The 21,325-nt window shown below is 25.7% G+C and overlaps 4 protein-coding genes across 4 annotated transcripts; all 4 read left to right on the top strand.

The window, feature by feature from the left end:
• Positions 1–2,517: 2,517 nt before the first annotated feature.
• Positions 2,518–6,258, top strand: LOC127289112 (uncharacterized). Its single transcript, XM_051316889.1, has 4 exons — positions 2,518–2,685; positions 4,985–5,365; positions 5,492–5,630; positions 5,765–6,258. The coding sequence occupies exons 1-4, from the start codon at positions 2,652–2,654 to the stop codon at positions 5,919–5,921; spliced, it is 711 nt and encodes a 236-aa protein (XP_051172846.1). The 5' UTR covers positions 2,518–2,651; the 3' UTR covers positions 5,922–6,258.
• A 3,067-nt stretch (positions 6,259–9,325) lies between these two features.
• Positions 9,326–11,606, top strand: LOC127289111 (uncharacterized). Its single transcript, XM_051316888.1, has 4 exons — positions 9,326–9,541; positions 10,146–10,541; positions 10,621–10,759; positions 11,336–11,606. Exons 1-4 carry the CDS (start codon positions 9,508–9,510, stop codon positions 11,490–11,492), a joined length of 726 nt encoding a protein of 241 aa, XP_051172845.1. The 5' UTR covers positions 9,326–9,507; the 3' UTR covers positions 11,493–11,606.
• A 364-nt stretch (positions 11,607–11,970) lies between these two features.
• Positions 11,971–15,159, top strand: LOC127289109 (uncharacterized). The gene is made up of 7 exons (XM_051316884.1): positions 11,971–12,191; positions 12,309–12,719; positions 12,870–13,026; positions 13,606–13,742; positions 13,991–14,359; positions 14,518–14,659; positions 14,916–15,159. The coding sequence occupies exons 1-7, from the start codon at positions 12,149–12,151 to the stop codon at positions 15,022–15,024; spliced, it is 1,368 nt and encodes a 455-aa protein (XP_051172841.1). The 5' UTR covers positions 11,971–12,148; the 3' UTR covers positions 15,025–15,159.
• Positions 15,160–17,221: 2,062 nt separating this feature from the next.
• On the top strand, positions 17,222–21,310 carry LOC127289052 (uncharacterized). Its single transcript, XM_051316807.1, has 4 exons — positions 17,222–17,387; positions 17,489–17,884; positions 20,778–20,931; positions 21,128–21,310. Exons 1-4 carry the CDS (start codon positions 17,339–17,341, stop codon positions 21,261–21,263), a joined length of 735 nt encoding a protein of 244 aa, XP_051172764.1. The 5' UTR covers positions 17,222–17,338; the 3' UTR covers positions 21,264–21,310.
• Positions 21,311–21,325: the final 15 nt, after the last annotated feature.

Consider the following 21,325-nt stretch of genomic DNA (forward strand, 5'->3'; position numbering starts at 1 on the left):
AATTACTCTCTTCGATTGCATTTTAACCAGTTAAAGACCTATACGTAAATTTAAGCTTATAAAATTTTCTGTAAATTAAAAAAAAATTGATTGAATTATCTTTAAAACTGTTGGAGTTATGATCTGCAGAGTGCGAAAAATTTCCAAACAAAAAATAATAATTTCAGATTTTGAGAAATAACTAGTTTCCAGTAAATCTAACAATACTTCTACTTTGAAACAATTAAAGTTGATATAATTTTGAGGAAATCAAAAAAAAATAGCCTTCCAGTTTAACTAGAACCGAAGTTATGACCGCTTGAAAATTACTCTCTCATAACTTCGGTTCTAAAGGCTATTTTTTTTTGATTTCCTCAAAATTATGTCAACTTTAATTGTTTCAAAGTAGAAGTATTGTTAGATTTACTGGAAACTAGTTATTTCACAAAATCTGAAATTATTATTTTTTGTTTGGAAATTTTTCGCACTCTGCGAAAGGTCATAACTCCAACAGTTTTAAAGATAATTCGATCAATTTTTTTTTAATTTTCAAAAAATTTTATAAGCTTTAATTTACGTATAGGTCTTTAACTGGTTAAAATGCAATGGAAAAGAGTAATTTTAAAAAAACTGACTTTTTAACACATTTTACACGGTTTTTCAGGTTTTTTTTTGTGTATTTTATTTGTTGCAAGGAATTCAGCACATAGGGACTTTTCATTTATGTTAATTGATGATGATTTAAAACTTTAATAACCTTACTATTATCCATTTTCTTAAAAAATATGTTTAGTGATATTTTCAAAATATCGAAAAAATGAGTTTTTTCAAAAAGGGTCTAAGCGATTTTTTCTTTTTTGGGCACAAAGTTATCAGGATAGATATCTTGGAAATACATTATAAATACATCCAAAAAATATGTTTTCCATTTTTATTTAATTAATTTATATGTTAGGGTCGTTTTATGGATACCTTAGGGATATTTTTAGAACGACTCAAGGATATTCTAACCCTTAAGATAATATATAGACATACTGTGGATATCCTTAGGACGTCCTAAGGACATCCCTAATTATTCCAGGGATATCCTTGGGATATCCTTGGGACGTTCTAAGGATATCCACAGGATATCCTAATAATATCCGGGGAAATGATTAGGATATCCCTGGAACGTCCTAGGGACATCCTTAGATATCCTAACCGCCGCTACTTTGGATATCCTTAAAGTATCCTTAGGACATCCCTGGGGTATCCATAGGATATCCAAGGGATGTTTTTGGAATATCCTAAGATATTTGGTGCTGTGAGGGATATTTATAAAAGTGAAAAATAAACAAACCTTTGGTTCATCTAATAAAAGCATTCTGTTTCCTACCTGTTCACTTAGTTCGAAACCTTCCGCTTCGTAAATAAAACGGGTTTAAAATAAAATATTGTATCTGCTTCTGAGACGTAACATATATGCATTATTAAAATCAGAATTGTATTACTTGTAAGTTGAATAAAACCAAATCATATAGCTCAGAATTTCGCCAAAGAATATTTTAATTACAAATAAATACCAGATTTTTCACATAAAGATTTCAAATTATTACAGACTCATGTCTGATTCAGTATTTTGATAGTATTTTATTCGTATTATTGCCTATACTGTTTGCGGATAGTTTACATAAAAATTATGAATTATTCTGAATTTATTTTTGGATTTGTTTTGTTTTTATGTAACTAAAATCAAATTGTTGTGGGCTAATTGCGGATTTATTTCCTGTCAATTTTGGACTATTGTCGACTGATTTTGGATTTATCTTTGAAACCAAACTGATTGCTATCTAATACAAATCATTTCTGGATTAATCCGAAATTTCAACCAGGAATGTGTAATATAATTTCGCTCCACTAAATGACTAACATTATTGAACAATTATTATTTGTTATTAAAGATTAAAAATGTATTAATCATATAAAAATTATATTAATTAAAAAGAATCTAACAAGGAAAATAAATGTACGAAAATATGTTATTTTTGTCAAAGATTTTTCTTGGAATTTATAATTAGGAAACATGATGAAACATTAATAGTTTATATATACCATTTCCCTGTATTGAATCTTTTTTTTTAATATAATCTAAAATAAATATATTTTTCCCGAACACATATATGTTTGGATTTCTTGTATTTTTAAGCGTTGAAGATTTATTCAAGATTAAAATATAAAGATTTAAATCTGCTGAAGGTAAATTTAAGATTGATTAATGTATTTATCTTAATTATGTATACTCCAGCAATAATGAATTAATAGCATGTATATTACAACATCAAAATATTGATATATAGCACATATATATATACTTGGTTTAAAATCAAATAGCTCGATAAAAAAGTGATTCATATTTGATTCGAAGAATCTTCCCGGCTAATAATATTTTAATGAACCTTAAGTACTAAGTTAACTTCTACAATAAAAATAAATATCTCTTTGATAACCTTTTGTTCGCTCCTATATAGAATCCGAGTGACTTAATATAAAATAGCAAACAGCTTTTAACAACGTCAGTTGGAAATCATTCGTAAGCGACAACGTTTGAGTCGATAATTTAAGTGTCATAGTGTGAAAAAAAAGAGTTTATTTAATTAATTAATTATTTAAATTTAATTTTTTTTATATACAAAATGAAGTTTTTCATTTTATCCTTTACATTTATTGGTAAGTTATTAAACAATCTTTTATATTTTTATTTACATACCATAAGTAAGTAAATAAAATAATTAATTTACCAATTATAATTAATAATAAATTAATAATAATTAATTTATTAATTTTATTCAATTTTTGTTTTTTAATTTAATTTTATTTTTATGAGCTATATTATTATTTTCTTACAATTATTTTACATATTTCCTTGTTGTTGTCATTGATAACATTTTTGATTTATCAAATAATTTTTAAACACTTTGTTATTATCATTATTTTATTTAAAAATATAAATTGTTATTTACATAAACGTAAGCATATTATCTTGTGAAAAAAAATTAATGTCAAAGTTTAAAGACAACAAAAATTTACTAGTATGATTCGGATAGGGTCAAGAATTTTCAAAGTTAAAAAACATCAATTTTTTTTTATTCCAATTTATAAGTTGTCATCCAGATATGATAATATTTAAAACAAATTTCAAGAAATTTCTAGATCAAAATTTTGATTTATTATTATGAAAAACAAATTAAATGTTTCGACACCAACGTTGGTGTCCAAAAAAAAAATTAAAAATTTAATTTTTAAATTTTTTGAGGTTATAATTTTGAAAATTTTGCTTCAACAGTTATATTTGTTTTAATCACTGAAGAGAACACCAACGTTGGTGTCGAATCGTTTGATTTGTTTTTCATAATAATAAATCAAAATTTTTATCCAGAAATTTCCTGAAATTTATTAAAATTTTTTTTTTTAATAACAATTACAAATATTTTCTTTTTGTTTATAGAATTTAATAAATGTTATAAAAAAATTTTTTTTTAATTTTTATCAATTCTCGGATTTAGAACATATCAACATTTTTTTTATTGAAACAAAAATCAAATTATTTTTTACTTTTGAGAGTTAAAAAATAATAATATTTTAGCAAATTTAAATAAAATAATATATTAAAATTGAAATTACTTTATTTCATGCTATAAATTTGAGTGTGATTTTTAGATTATATAATCTGCACATTCTTTTGTTGTGATTTTATAAAGTATTCACAAAGAGAAAATTTATGGTAGCCAAAAGGCAATGTGATAATTGAAAATAAGTGTTTTCTATTATATCGTGCGTATAAAAAGAACTTTGAGACATTTTTATTTTTTTCATTCTCTATTTTTTAATTTGTTTTTATTTCTCATTTTTTTATTCTATTTATAAATAAAAATAAATATCTGAATTATGACTCTTAAGAGCATATATGTGATTGTTGGGTCAAGTAATCGGCACATTGTTATTATTTCTCGAACAGATTTCTAGTAAAATATTAAATGTACAAAAGATTGAATTTTTTTTTTAAATTATTATATTTTATTAACCTAATTATTATAAACAATTGCAATAAAAAAGCGTTTTTCTACCTCACCAATAAAAAATTTGTTACCCCTATACTAAATTTGTTTTTTGATATAAAAATAATAAAATATTTTTTGTATATAGTAATTATAAAATATTTTATAAATAAAACATATTTCTAAAATACTAAAAATTATTAAAAAAAACAATAGTTTTAACAATGATAATAATTCATTTATTATTTAATTAAATATTTAATTTGTTCACAATTAATATAGAAATATTAATAAAAAAAGAAATTAATTACTTGAAATTCTGATGACATAGAATTATTTATAACACGAAGTGAGGTTATGTTAACTCATTGTCATTCGTGAAGGTTAGAAGCCATATTTACAATAATAGCGCATGCGCAGTAAATCATTCCATAGATGCAAATTTTAGGTTAAAATTTATTTATAACGCGCACGATTGTTTTTTTTGAAATTTTTATTTAGAAATGACTCTACCTAACAAAAAATGAAACTTATAATAGGATTGAATTTTTTTTTTATAAATAAGACATCGAGATTGAAAAAAATTTTGATAACTAAATTTAAACAAAAAAAAAAAAATTTTTTTTATATAATCCCACCGCTGCCACCAATTATGTTGTCGCCGTAAGAAACAACTAATAATATTATTTTTGTGAGTTGGTTACTCAACTGAGAACAAACTCTACTTTATTTATTTAACAAGCAAAGTACAAAAACTTGGAGATAATCAATCCTTCCAAAGCTTCACTGAGTCTTTTTGGAAGACAATTTACTAACCGTGTTATCACTTTGAGTAGCGACTAATTAATCTGACCACACCTGCTTATGCATTAGTTTTAAAGGACTGTGCAATAGTCCCCACTCTTTACAATACACACTCATACTTCATACTGTCGACAAATTTAATTAAAATGAAAATATTTTTTTTCCAGCACTATGGATAACGGCTTATGGTGCTTCAATGATGTCGCCAAATACTGCTTTCCAACCGGCAATGGTCTTTCAAAATGAATGCATTGCCAAAATTCAAAATAATACAGAAATTGTAGAGGGTTCTGTAAATATTAAATATTCATTTTTAACAATTTTTATAAGAGTCACTCAGAAAATAAGGGAACAAGGTTCATTAAAAAATTTGGATTCAATTCTCGAAAAAACATGTTTACCACAAACAGATGAGGATATGTTGTACGATGTGGTAATGAATATTATTAAATCGTGTGTTGAACAAGAATTTTCCTTTACGCCTGAGGAGACAATACTGATCAAAGAAAAATTGGAGAAAATATTTTGTAATGTGTATATAAAGCTTGGTATGATATTTTTCAATTTTTTAAATACAAAAATAAGATATTAAAAAAAAAAAATTTCAATTTCAATTTTCGATAATTAATTACACATTAATTTTATGGAAAATAAAAAATAAAAATTTATTTCAGCAATGATTCTTTCATTTTCTCCGGAATGTGTTAGTGATCCAGGAACAGTGACTGAACTTCAAAAATGCTCTCAAGGACAAACAATGAATTTAAATACTCCAGTTCGTGATTGGTTTTTCGGCAATTCAGAAATTTGCACGTATGTATTATATTTGTTTAAAAAAATATATTAAGTTTCAATGGAATTTATTACTCCATTTATTTAGAATAATAATTAAATCAAAATGTAATTACAAAAAAAAACAGTATTAATATTATAATAAATTATTTCAGGACACAATTAAAGGCAATTGAATGTTTAAATGAAGCAATTAAAGAAAAATGCAATCCAAATGTTTCAAAACAAATTCAATCCGTAATGACTGGCGCTCGAAGTATCATTGGCTGTAATCCCGAACCAAATTCAATTTCCGTTATCGATGCATCGTAAAGAATTAAACAAAATTTTCAAAATTTTAGTTGGGTTTTTTTTTCACGCAATCTCAGAATTCAAAAACAAATTTTCATGTTTTTTTTTCATTGTGGAAATTTAAAAAAAAATTAATATTTAGATATTTATTAAGAATGAAAATAAAGTGTCTAAATTCTAAATGATTTTTCTTAAAAATTGTATATTTTTAATTAATTTTATCTTAAACAGTAATTATTTTTTCGATACGTACTTGAAAAATATTTCTTTCAAACTTTTTATGTAATAGATTATATAAAATGTTATATTTGTAAAATTTTCTTATTTGCAAAATAAATCGAACTTTTTTACAATTCAATTATTATAAATGTTTAGAAATTATTATCTGGAATGAGAAAAATTAATATTATATCTTCCCTGAAGAAAAAAATACTCTTTGTTATTATATGTCAGCAAACAGACAATTTAATATTTTAATCTTTGATTAATTTACAAAACGGAAGCCTTTGGGACAGGGAAAGGAAATCTAATGAATTATGATATTTAGGAAACATTTATATTAATTTTGATAAATCATGGAGATGGATTTTTCAAGTGAATATGTGATTATTGAGGAAGAGGAATAATAATAATAATAAAGTAAGGCAGGTTTTTTCTTTGAAAACTAGTCCCTATTTACAAATGACATAAATTTAAAGGAAGACTTTGACAATTACCTAATTAATGAATTGAATAAAGGATTAGGGTAAAGAGTTCTTTTCAATTAAGATTTGACACTATAAATAAATTAATAATTATTATCCAAGGGTAATAGAACTCGGATAGTTGTTTAGGAATGTTCGATGATTTAAGGAGTTAAAGGTTAAATAGTTAATAGACAATTTAAATCAGGAATTATTAGATTTGCAATTTAAATTCGCATTTAATATCACATTATTAAATCTAATTTGCAGATTTTTCTTTTAGATTTATATTGTCACGCATAATTAAAAAAGAATAAATCACAAATATCAAATTAATAAGGAAAATTCAGTAAAAGGAATTCAATTTCAATATAAATTAAAAATTTCTAATCATACCAAAAATGAAATAAATATAATTTTTCCCTTGCTTTAACGTTTTATAAATTTAATTAATTTATCGACATACTTTTCTCTACATAAGAAGCAGCTTGGACTTCTAATACAGTTTACAAACTTATGATCGACTTCACTGCATTTGAAGCTCGCAGTAGATCTGTCCACTGCTTTATATAAAGCCAATCCTTATGCGTCCCAATTTCTCCAGCCTGTCCGCCTCCTCTGGATCGGTAACTACAACTACGGGCTTCATTCCTCGTCAGTTGGGTCCTAGGACCGTCACTTTCCTGCTTTCTAGCTTCTGGAGCACTTCCGTCATCGCATGTTGGACCTCTTCATCCTTGATAAGACAATCCAGGTTGCAGATCTCCAATCTGACCTATTGATCCACGGTCTGCACATTCCCCTTGCTTCCAACCGCTTTGATGACCTCAGCGGTGAATGCCTCCTTACTGGAGTCTCCTTCGATTTTGATCAGAAGATTTTCCTTTCTTGTAGGCATTGCGCCCACGATGTCGTTCAGATTCACTTCCTTTCGAATTTTTCTCGGTACGTCGAAGTACTTTGTTCCTGTTGCGACTCGGATCACCATTGTAGATCCCCTCGGCTGTGTGGACATCAGTGGACGAATAATCTCAACGTTGCTCTCTGTGTGTCGTAAAAGATGACTAATAAGGAAGAAGGAGATGTTAAGCCTGATGGTTAGACAGAATCCTTAAACTGGTACTCGTACCTGAGTCTATAATGGTCGGGGATTAGGTGTCCCTGAAAGATTTCCTTGCTTGAGTGAGGAAAGAGTCATCATTTGGTGTTGGATTCATGGAGGCATTGGTTAAAAGCTAACATCGTTTAGTGCAAAATACTGCAGAAGGAACTGATCAGCTAGGGCATGCTTTGTCTTCGCCTCACTGATAAGATCCTAAAGAGTCTGAAGTCCATCCTTTAATAATCATGTTAACATTCTTCTTGACTTCCTCCTGCCTGAGCTTTAAACACTTCTCGCATTCTTCTTTGATTGTCTCATTGTCTATGTCAGATGGAATCAAACTTCTTCCGCTGCTGATACTAGAAATGCATGAAGCGCTTTCTCTTCTACTTTCAAGTCATTCCAAGTGGACCTAGGGAACCTTAAGAAATTGGATGTCCCCATGGTCCACCCTCCTTGTGGCATTGGATGCTGCAATACCCAATGTGTCGGCACTGGGGTATCTCTCCCCCGCAAAATAAACGTCTTTACCTTTGTTTTCCATATCTCTTTTTCTCCTTACCTTACATCTTGGTTTTTGGATGTCCATTAATGAAAAGCCCGATAAGTTCCACCAAGAATTTACATAATTCTTGATAGTAGACATCCATCGGCGGGGATAGTATAATCACCATTATTTAATTATATATTATTATTATTTTCATCATTTTTATATTATGCATAGAAATAATTTTAATAACTGATTTGTTATCTTGTGATTACAAATGATTTTACAGATAATAAATATTAATAAGTGCACATGTGTTATATTTGTTTTGCGTATTTTTTTATTAATATTTTAATTTAAATTAATTTGATGAATTTTCTTCTATTCATTATGAAATATTTTCCCTTTTTAAAAATGTAATAATTATTTTGTTGTATACCGCAATTTTTAAATAAAAAACTAAAAAAAAAGATCATTAGAAGTTTGATTTTCGAAAAAAAATAATTAACGTAAATTTAATAGTACATATTAATTTGTATTGTATTTAATTTCTATTTCTTTTTATAATTTGTATCCACAGTTCAAAATCATCTACTCTTTAAATAAAAAAGGAAATCGCTGAATCAGCAAGTTGGACAAAAATAAATAAGATAATTTTTGTTTTGGTATTTCTCATCTTGAGACGTAATAATTTTTTATTAATGATATGGACGCAGTCTGCAAAACTAAAACAATTTTTTATTAGAAACTTAATATATCTTAATTTTAATTACAATTAATTGAATTAATTTTTAATTACAATTAATTAAATTAATTTTAATTTTAATTACAATCAATTGAATTAATTTTAATTAAAATTAATTTAATTTCACGAAACAAATTGCTATAATGCTTTTTGTAACCAAACACTGATTGAATTAAGTAATAATGATGATAATTATAATGTATGTTTAAAAAAAAAATTTGATACTATATAAAGTAACCGGTACATGGAAGCTAGCTATAAAATGATGTCACTGGATTTTGAATTGTTGATTGTAGTCAATTACCACTTCCAAAATAATGATTGCCTACTACTGTCACATAATCGTTGCTCCACGAAAAGTGAATCATTTATTAGTTTCACAATTACAAAAGCTAGTAATTCAATGACATTATCAAGTGATCCCTCATGATAACCTTTTATTTCCCTGGATATAAAATCATCTTCTCTTATTGAAAATTCAGCAGATTTTTTCAACTTTTGTCACGCTCCGTCTTATAAGTCACATTTTTTTTGCCTTATTTTTATTTATATTTAATCAAGATATTTATCTTTTTAGTCACAAGTTCAAGATGAAGTGTTTATTTATTATTATCTCCATTTATGGTGAGTTATTTTTTCATTTTTAATTTAATTTTTTTTATTTCTATAAATTTCAATTTAACATCGATTGGTACTAATTTTCATGTCTAATTAGTAGTAATTAATTAATTGATGAAAAGTTTAAAAATATTTCTCAGAATTAACAATAGAAAATGGATTCATTGCTTAAAAATTATGTAAATAATTAAATATATAAAAATTTATTTCTGAATTATTAATTTAATGTATATTTGCATGGAAAATTAATATTAATCTTTGGATCAATATTTTAAATTAATTTAATAATTAAATTTCCATTAATTAATTTCATAATAATTTACCTGCGGATTTTTTAATGTTGATATTTCCTATTCCTTCAAGTATAGTGAAAATGTGTAATATAGTATTAATTCTACATATAGTAATTACCTATATAGTTGGTAATAATTATGAATATTATAATTAATTGTGGTTATAATTATTATCATTAATTAAATAATTAATAAATAATAGAAAAGAATATTAAACAGATTCGCTACACGTGTCGAAGAATTATTTTTGCGAGCGAATTGAATAATATTTATGTTCATTCTACGACGCAACTAGCGTAATGTATTCTTAATTACAGGAATTTGGACAGCAGTGGAAGGTGCATCGGTAATAGCACCACCACAACAATCACAGTCATTGACAAATACAACAATTGCAGGAATGGAGGATGAGTGTCTTGAAAAAATTGAAAATGATCAGAACACACTTGAGGATGTATTTAAATTAAAATTCACATTTGTACGTGTATTTAATAAAATTTCACACAGAATAAAACATCAAAATTCTTTAGAATCAATTGATAAGGCAATTGATGAAATTTGTTATCCCGCTGTTGCTGATGATAATTTATATGCATTGACAATGAGAATTGTCAAACTTTGCTTAGATCAAGAAGCTTCATTTAATCATGAGGAAAAGGAAATGATTAAAGTTAAATTAGATAGAATATTTTGCAGCGTTTATATGAAAATTGGTAAAAAATTATTATTTTTGCTTTTTATGATGATTTGGAATTAATTTTTAATATAGAGGGAATTTTTTCTTTTTATTAGCTGCAGTTATGTCATTCGCACCGGAATGTATGAGTGACGTCAAATTTATGAATGAAGTGGAAAAATGTGCCAAAGGTCAAACTATCAATTCGAATGCTCCGGTGCGAGATTGGTTCTTTGGTAATCCAGAAATCTGCATGTGAGTATAATATTTATTTTCACGTTTAAAAAATTTTACGAATACAAAACAATTTTCGAATTTAGAAATCGGTTCTATTTGTCAATTTGCTTTTTTCGTATTCAAGAAACGCTGGTCCAGTTCGAAAATCATTATCGTCCAATTCTTTCTTTTATACGGGGGCCTTAAAATTAAACTTGTAATTAGTAAATCAATTAAATTAAAATTGACACTTAAAAATGAACAGTTTTCAAATTCCTGATCATTCCCGAATCGAGACATCGAACAGAATGTGCTCTCTACGGATGAAACTGCTGTATTTATACGGTCCCACCTGCCTCTGGTGGGGGGAACTTTAGGACCTGCGCGGAGCTATACCCTTTTCGAGTAGGCGACGCGCATCTCAATAGGGAAAATTTGCAGTGGGGGAAATTTGGGTCTTTCTTTACCGTCCGTGCGTTTCATATAGTCAAATTACGAACTTTCAATTTCTAAATGGAAATTAATTAAATAAATCAAATTAAAATTTATGGAAGGAAAATATTTTTAATTATAAATAACAAAATCGTTATGTAATAATAAAATTTTGTTTTTCAGGGCTCAAACCAAAGCAATTCACTGCGTCAGTCAAATAATAAAAGGTCAATGTCCTTCTGATATTGCTGAAAAAATGGATGCAACAATGTTGGAAGCACAAAATATTTTGGGTTGCGAATCTGATCCAAATTCAATATTTGTTATAAATCTCTTGTAATAAAAATTTAATTAATAATGAAAATAATAATAGTCCTTAATAATATAATATATATTCTTCTTTACGTCTGAAAAGCTTAACTGTGTATGAAAATTTAGAAAAAGGAGAATTCAATTGTTTTTTAATTTTGTACCCTTTCCCAAAAATTGAGAAAACTTTCAACGTATTATCATTTACATTATGAAATAGGTATATAAAAAGTTTTTTTTTTTAAATATTAATTAAATAATAAAATTTTAAATCAACAAAATATATGATTAAAATTTTTAAATACACATGTAAAAGTTATTTAAAAAAATGGTATTATTTTTTTTCTTCATTGGCTGAATCAAAAGAAAGAAATCAACATTTTAAATAAATAGTTTTGAATATTTATGCGTATTTGAGGTTAATACCTTCTTTGACCCAAGATAAGATGGTGATTATTCAGGAAATGTATTCAAGAAGCAACATCATATCAGAGTCTAGATTTTTAATCATTCAGTTCAAACACTTTGCAACTATTAAGTGTTAATGTTGTGCAATGTTTATTATATTTATTTTCTTCATTTAAACACAGGAAATTTTTTGTGTCATCAATTATAAATTTATTCCATTTGACAATTTCAAAATATGATTTTCATTTTTTATCAACAAATTTTGTTTAATAATAAAAAATGGTAAATTTAAGGATATTGAAAATCCTTCTTGTTATTTCATGTAAGTACATAAATTTCAACAATTTTTTTTTCAATTTCAATTATAAATTTCAGTTTGTCAATATTTCGAAAAAAAATAAAAAATTTTTTTTTTAATTAATTTTATTTTAATTTCCAGCTGGTGCTGTTTGCTTACAATTACAGAATGTAACACTAAATAATTTTGAAAATGAATTTAGATTAAATTTTACATTTTTTGAATTAATACAAAAATGTGATTCAAAAGTTTCAAATATAAGTCAAATTCTTAGAACTGCAAATAATGAATTTTCAAAGAAATTATCAAAAATTTCAAATCAATTATGGGATCTTAGTGTACCAAAATTGGATACATATTCCCATGGTGAAAGTCCATCTTTTCAATTATTAAAATCACGTTGTAACAATGAATCAGGATTGGAATTTTTTTTTGAATTTTTAATAAAAGTTATTCAACTTTGCCATGATAATAATTTACAATTGACAAATGATGAGATTAAAATTTTATCTAAATCAGCTGCATCTCAAATTTGTTCCTATTTAGAATTAGGCAAGTAATTTATATTATATTTTCATATTGTTAAATTTTATTTTTAATAAATTAAATAAATAAATTATAATTTTTAATTATTTTTTTATTTTGATTAATTTATTAATTATTATTTTGTTAATTTTTAAATAATTTAATTTTATTATATAGATTCTCTCCTAACAATGACAGATAACGAATGTATTGAAAAAATTAATGACAATAAGCAATGTTTTACTTCAATAAATAATATGACTGGAAACTACAATTCATCTCTATTCAATATTCTGTTAAATTTAAAACTTGAACATACTCGTGACGAATGCAGGTATATAATTTTATGTTCTTTCTGTTTTTTTTTTATTAATTCTGCAAAGAAAAAAAATCTACTATTAGCCCTTTATCTGATCAAAAGAAAAAGGCTTCCGCCTTATTAGATACGCCATTTTGAATTTTGAAAAATTAACAACGGATTCGCAATCAGCGACCTCAAAAACCCCCAAGTAACGATTTCAAAGTGAATCCGATCAATTTTTGAAAAAGTCGTCCGCCATATTGGATCCGCCATTTTGAATTTTGAAAAACTGACTTCAGATTCATTATCAGTGACCCCGAAACCCCCTAGTAACAAGTTTGAAACGAATTTCATTAGATTTTTAAATAGTCATCCGCCATATTGGATCCGCCATTTTGAATTTTAAAAAACTTAAACCTGATTCGTAATCAGCGACTCCAAAAATCCTTGAATAACAAGTTTCAAGTAAAGTATTTTTGAAAATTTCCTACACTAGGTTATGATTTTGTAAAAAATTTTAGATTTATGCGCCATTTTTAGTACATCATCTTGAATTTAAAAAAAAAATCAATTTTTAAATATAAATTTTTTTAACACTTTATTCATTTTCAGCATCTTCTTAAAAAATTGGGAATGTCAAAAGGATATTATAAAATCGTGTAAAAATTCCTCAGCACAAATGCACGAAATATGGATGGACATCAGAAAATCATACTTAGGATGTAATTCGGAGACATCAACATTTACAGGTGTTTTATAAAGTTATTTTTTAAAAATCTTAGTACTTTTTAATTTAGATATATTCAATTTTTTATATATAATAATTTTAATTGTATCTAAAAATAATTATAATTTATATTTATTATTTATATTTGAAAATTTTTAATTTATCTAAAAAATTCCTCTTAATTTAAATTATTTATTCAACTCTAAATACAAAATATAAAATGATAATTAAATATAAATTGAATATAAATAATTAAAAATTATTTTCTAGACAGACCATCAAGAATATTTGATGCCGAAAAAAGAAGATTCAATTTCACAATTCCGGAATTAATAAGAGTTTGTAAATCGAAGGGAATTGATTTAAAAGAAAACACAAAACATGCAGATTTTCATGTTTTTGATATATTTCTGGTGTGTAGTGGAAAAGTGGATTTACAAAATTTTGAAGCACTTCCTAATGAAGTGATAAATTGTATGAAAAAACATTGTTACGAGAATCATACATTACGTGCTTCATTTGAGAAAATAATTGATTCCATTCAATTTTGTTACAATGATGTAGATCAAATTAGTTTACTGGCCAAGCAAAATTTGGCACAATCATCAGTACAGACATTCTGTGATAAAATGTTAATGGGTGAGCTGAAATAAAATTTGTTTCTTAATCTTAAACTTTTTCTTTTTTTATTATTTCTGCATACAAGAAGGACCAACAAAATTAAAAAAAAATATATAAATTTTTGTTGTATTTATAAAAAATTTATGTTTTATTTAAATTCAAATGAAATTGTACAGGTGAATTAGCTTTTCATGATTCTGCGAGTACTCATCGAAGTTGGAAAAACTGTTACGAAAAACTCGAAAATCCAGAGGATGAATTGACAAATTTCTTTGTTCTCTTGAGTGTACCACATATTTTTACTCAAAAACAGTGCAGGTAAAACTAATTTTTATTTGAGTTGAAACTTCATATTTGATATTAATCTACAACAATCTAGTTTTAGTCTAATTAAATATATCCTAATCCAAAATGAGTACAGAATTTAAATATCGATAATTTCACAATCCGTATTTCGATAACAAAATATCAATCCAAAAATGAGTGGAAATTATCGAAATTTTGTTATAAAATAAAATATTAAGGAAGCTCTTTTACTGCTATGATAATTAATTATTGAAAATAATTTTTACAGTTTTTATGCGGGATTCTTTGCATGTGCACGAAATGAATTCGAAAATTCAAGTCAAGAAACGAAAGCTGCTATCGAAGCTGTCAGATTGAGTTTATCGAATTGTGACTGATTAATGGTGAAATTTTATATAAAATTATTTTTATTATAATGTAAACATCGACTATGTTAATATTAATTTTTCTAATTTTTCTATTTAATGTATTATTAATTCGTTTATTTAAATATAAAAAGATTATTATTGGTATCTCTGTGTCTGATTTTAATTGTACTAACAATTGCATTATTAATACTTCTACAATTGTAGAAACGAAGAAAAAATCTCTGGCAATCCAGAGAGGACTGACACCATGGCGAAGAAGAAGCAGCAAGAGGAGGCACCTTTTATCAAAATGATTGCAAAGGTGACGGTTTAGCACTGAATCCTAAGCAAACCAGTAAGTAGAAAGTGACGAGTGGATCTACAACGGGAATTGCGTAATCGATTTGAAATATCTAATAAAAAGAGGTTAGATGGAACGGTTGTACCTGGTCTATTGGCTTACCAACGGTATGACTTCTATGGACTGTAGTTCAACTTAACTCTTTTCAAGTAATTCGCAAATTGATTCGTGATTCCACTGTATATCGTCGTTCAAACATTCGTTCAACAGTCGACTTATTACAGCACTGACTCTTACTTTGATTTAAAGCGGTCGTTTTTCGTAGGTTTAGATAGAACACTATGGACCCTCGACTTAGGGTTGGATTTTTTCCACTCCCTAGGAACTATGCAGATTCTTGTTCGAATTGTTATACCGCAACTCACACGTCCCCCACGAGTCCAACACCAAATGACGACACTTTCCTCACTCAGGCAAGAAATGCTTTTCGGGGCACCTGATCTCCGACCATTAGACTCAGGCACCAGTATGAGGATTCTATCTAAGTCTCGAACCTTGCAACTCCTTCCTCCTTTTTAGTCACCTTTTATGACACGCAGAAAGCAACGTTGGGATTATTCGTTCACTGATGTCCACACAGTCCAAGTGGATCTACAATGTTGATCCGAGTCGCAACAGAAACAATGTATGCCGACGTACTGAGCAAATTTCAGAGGGAAGTGAATCCAGATTCCTGATGTCAACAGTCGTGGGCGCAAGGCCTACAAGAAAAGGAGATCTCCTGATAAAAATCGGAGGAGTCTCCAATAAGGAGGCATTCACCGCTGAGATAACCAAAACAGTTGGAAGCATGGGGAAAGTGGATCGACAAGTCACACTGGAGATCTCGGACCTGGTTTGCCTTACACTGGAAGAAGAGGTCCAACAGACGTTGGCAAAGTGCTCCAGAAGCCAGGAAGGTGACGATCCTAGGACCCAACCGACGAGGAATGATGCTCACTGTTGTAGTCACCGACCCAGAGGAGGCGGACAGGATGGAAAAATTAAGGCGCATATATGGATCAGCTTTATGTGTTGCCCAATAAAAAAAGGGTGATGGTCGTTCTGTGCCACTGATACAGCCACACAGGAAGAGTTTGTAAGTCAGCAGACAGATCGACTGCGTGCTTCAAATACGGTGAAGTTGATCATAAGTTTGCAAACTGCAGTAAAAGCCCAATCTGCTTCTTATGTAGAGAAAAGTATAGCGATAAGGCGAACATCATCGTTTTGTGTTGAACATGAAATCTTTGGAGTCATCGAAATTAAAATATTAAGTTTCACCGAGTCATTATTTCTTTTGTTATTTTCTTTATAATTAATTACATTTGTACGAAAGGGCACTGTCCGTATATATGAATATAAATAAGTAAAACGAAATAAAATTATTTGTTTGTCTTGCTCGGTGATTCAGTGATATTTTTCTGTTTGATTTACAAAGCTAAGGGTACAATTGAGAAAGAGAATAAATAAATGGACATACAAATATTACAATAATTACATCTATTTTAAGATATTAGTATTTAATTAAAATTGAAGTCAACAATGATTTTTGGTATATTAAAAAAAGTATTAAAGAGTTCCTTGAATCAGTTTACATTTGTCATTTATAAAATTATCAATAATAGTAATTTTATTGAATAATCTTTATATTTAAATATAAAATTTTTTGATAATCTCGCACCTAATACTGTATGAAATTTAAAATTTTGATTTCTAATCACATTTGCTTATATAGGGGAAAAAAATAACTCACAATGTCATGTGCACTCGAGTATTGAATCTCTGCTATAACGTTTTGATTGAAGCCTTTGAAGGTGAAATTACAGATGAGCTCTAGTATGAAAATGATACATTAACGTAAATGAATACCTTGACTCTAAATTTCTTTAAAACTATTTGCGTTGAAACTATGTTGAACAGTTTAAAATCAGAGTTAAGAAGCTTCTGACAATTCAGTTACTCACAAGTGTTACTTCTATTATGTTCTAATTGTTTATCACTATGACAACAATAAATATATATTCTAGTTTGGTGACTTTAACAATCTACCGTAAGTTAAAAAATAATTTTTTATAATAATCTTTTCAAGAATTTGATTCAGTGATTATATAATTAATTTGTTAAATTAATTATTAAATTATTTTTACGCAGATCTATGTTTTCCTGTCTTGATTTTGGGTGCACCGTACGCTCTTCGAAAATCAGATGATCGTTTTGAGGTGACAATTCAGGATTTACATCGCATGTGTGAATCAAATGGTCTTAATTTATATGAAAGTGTTATTTATTTTCAAATGCCATATATGAATGTTTCAACGACAGCAATGAAGAGAATTTATGAAGGAATTTCTTCAGTTAAATCACTCGATTCATTGGAACATCTCACTGAACAATATTGTAGACAAAATCCAGATATTAAAAAATATTTACAGTACGTTACAGAATTAGTGAAAACTTGTATGGATGAGAGTCATCGATTACAAAATTATAAGATGAAAAAGATTCTAGATGTATTCATAACACGAGTTTGTGCTGATATTCAATACGGTAAATATTACTATTTATTTTAATTTATACTAATAGTTTGTGAATTTAAATTTGAATCATAATTCAAAAAACAAACGAACCTTAGCAATTTTATCAAGTCCTCGAATAATTTTCCTTAAGAAAAAAGTTCTCCTCTAACAGCACCCTAGCGGAATATTTTAATCGAATACCACCCTTAAAATTTCTCAATGTGTTTGTAAATTTAGGTTCTATAATTCTTAATTACTTTTTTACTTTATTTTAAAGAAATAATAATTTGCTCCAGGTTCTTGTAGATCTAAAATCTAGAGATTAAAAAACCGTTAGTAAATTGAAAGTAAATGTCAAGAAGTTTTTCTAAATCGATGATGATTGTTGTGTTTATGATCTAACACTTCTTTTAATTATCACTAGGTGATTAAGATCCTTAGTGGGAATCCGAATCCTTCTAATTTGAAAAAGACTAATTCATCTAATTTTTGAGTTAATTCTATTAATTCTGTTAATTTTATTGATTATTAAATAATTCTATTAATTAAATCTATTAATTCTATTAATTAATTCTAATAAAAAATTCTAGTAATTCTATTAATTCTTTTACCAAATTCTAGTAATTCTATTAATTCTATTAATTCTATTAACAAATTCTAATAATTCTATTAAGTAATTCTATCAATTCTATAAATAATTCTATTAATTCTATTAACAAATTCTAGTAATTCTATTAATTAATTCTATCAATTCTATTAATTAATTCTATCAATTCTATAAATTAGTTCTATTAATTCTATTAACAAATTCTAGTAATTCTATTAATTAATTCTATTAATTCTATTAATTAGTTCTATTAAATCTATTAACAAATTCTAGTAATTCTATTAATTAATTCTATCAATTCTATTAATTAATTCTATTAATTCTATTAATTCTAATAACAAATTCTAGTAATTCTATTAATTAATTCTATCAATTCTATTAATTAATTCTATTAATTCTATTAACAAATTCTAGTAATTCTATTAATTAATTCTATTAATTCTATTAATTAGTTCTATTAAATCTATTAACAAATTCTAGTAATTCCATTAATTAATTCTATCAATTCTATTAATTAATTCTATTAATTCTAATAACAAATTCTAGTAATTCTATTAATTAATTCTATCAATTCTATTAATTAATTCTATTAATTCTATTAACAAATTCTAGTAATTCTATTAATTAATTCTATTAATTCTATTAATTAATTCTATTAATTCTATTAACAAATTCTAATAATTCTATTAATTAATTCTATCAATTCTATAAATAATTCTATTAACAAATTCGAGTAATTCTATTAATTAATTCTATTAATTCTATTAATTAATTCTATTAATTCTATTAACAAATTCTAATAATTCTATTAATTAATTCTATCAATTCTATAAATAATTCTATTAACAAATTCGAGTAATTCTATTAATTAATTCTATCAATTCTATTAATTAATTCTATCAATTCTATAAATTAGTTCTATTAATTCTATTAACAAATTCTAGTAATTCTATTAATTAATTCTATCAATTCTATAAATAATTCTATTAACAAATTCGAGTAATTCTATTAATTAATTCTATCAATTCTATTAATTAATTCTATTAATTCTATTTACAAATTCTAGTAATTCTATTAATTAATTCTATTAATTCTATTGATTAGTTCTATTAATTCTATTAACAAATTCTAGTAATTCTATTAATTAATTCTATCAATTCTATTAATTAATTCTATTAATTCTAATAACAAATTCTAGTAATTCTATTAATTAATTCTATCAATTCTATTAATTCTAGTATTTCTATTAATTAATTCTATCAATTCTATTAATTAGTTCTATTAACTCTATTAACAAATTCTAGTAATTCTATTAATTAATTCTATTAATTCTATTAATTCTAATAACAAATTCTAGTAATTCTATTAATTAATTCTATCAATTCTATTAATTAGTTCTATCAATTCAAGTAATTAGTTCTATTAACTCTATTAACAAATTCTATCAATTCTATTAATTAATTCTATCAATTCTATTAATTAGTTCTATCAATTCTATTAATTAGTTCTATTAATTCTATTAATTAATTCTATTAATTCTATTAATTAATTCTATTAATTCTATTAATTAATTCTATTAATTCTATTAATTCTATTAACAAATTTTAGTAATTCTATTAATTCTTTTAACAAATTCTAGTAATTCTATTAATTAATTCTATTAAATAATTCTATTAATTCTTTTAGCAAATTCTATTAATTCTAGTAATTCTATTAATTAATTATATCAATTCCATTAATTAACTCTATTAATTCTATTATTTCCATTAATTAATTCTATTAATTTTTATAATTAGTTAAACTAAATTTTAAATTAGCTTCAATTAATAATTTATTAAAACTAATTACTAAAAACAAACAAGAACATGATTTTTTTTCTGACTCAGTGGAAAATTGTGAATTACAGTTATAAATGATGAGTCAGTGTTTTTTTTCATGGAAAATTTCTTACATATTCTCTTTCAGATTATTCTTAAATTACACTTAATTTCCATAAACTTTTGCTTTTATTATTGGACATCAATTTTATTATATCGCAGGAAATTATAATTAAATATTTATAAAAATTGCTAAATGAATAATTTTTTTATATAAGAATTAATTTTTGGAATTTAAAAATTAAATATAATTAAATTTTCAATGAATTATGGAATTATTTAATTACAAAATTTTGAGTGACAGAAAGTTTTATTACAGGTTACTGGAATTATTTTTTTTTTTTTTAGAATAAAATATGTTATTGTTTTCTCTTAAAGTTTAGAGTGGAAAATTATAAATTACAGTTGAGACGATGACTTGGAATTTTTTTTTTTTGCAGATGCCGTCCAAAAGTACGACACTAATTGTTTCAAAAGTGAACGTACTATATCAAAGATGGTTGATTGTTACGGAAGTAGTGAGCCTCGTGGTGTAGTATTTAGGAATGATTACATGTTACCTATACAAAATAATCCCACGCACAAAGAATGCACGTGAGTTTCACAGCTTTTTACTGAGGTTTTTCAAAATTATTGACAAAATCTTATAATTATAATTTATAATTTATACAATTAATTATTTATATTAAAAATAAATAATTAATTAAATTAGTCGCAAAATAAATTTAACATTTATTGACAAAAATAATTATTCATTTTTTTCTAAATAGAATTCCTTTTTTTTTTACAGTGGAGTTTTCAAATATTACGATTGTGTCGTTTTCTCAGTTCAACGTTGCGAGAAATCAACAAAACAATTTATCGAAAGTCATTTCGAATCGAAGAAATCATTCGCTGGATGTGAAAATAATGTTAATTATGTATGAAAAAAAAGTATTGTTTAGATTATTAAATTTATGCTAAACAATTAATATATCTCATATATTAT

The sequence above is a fragment of the Leptopilina boulardi genome, unplaced genomic scaffold (genome assembly GCF_019393585.1).
Source record: "Leptopilina boulardi isolate dan_hultmark-lab unplaced genomic scaffold, ZJU_Lbou_2.1 LbouV2_399, whole genome shotgun sequence".
Classification (NCBI taxonomy): domain Eukaryota; kingdom Metazoa; phylum Arthropoda; class Insecta; order Hymenoptera; family Figitidae; genus Leptopilina; species Leptopilina boulardi.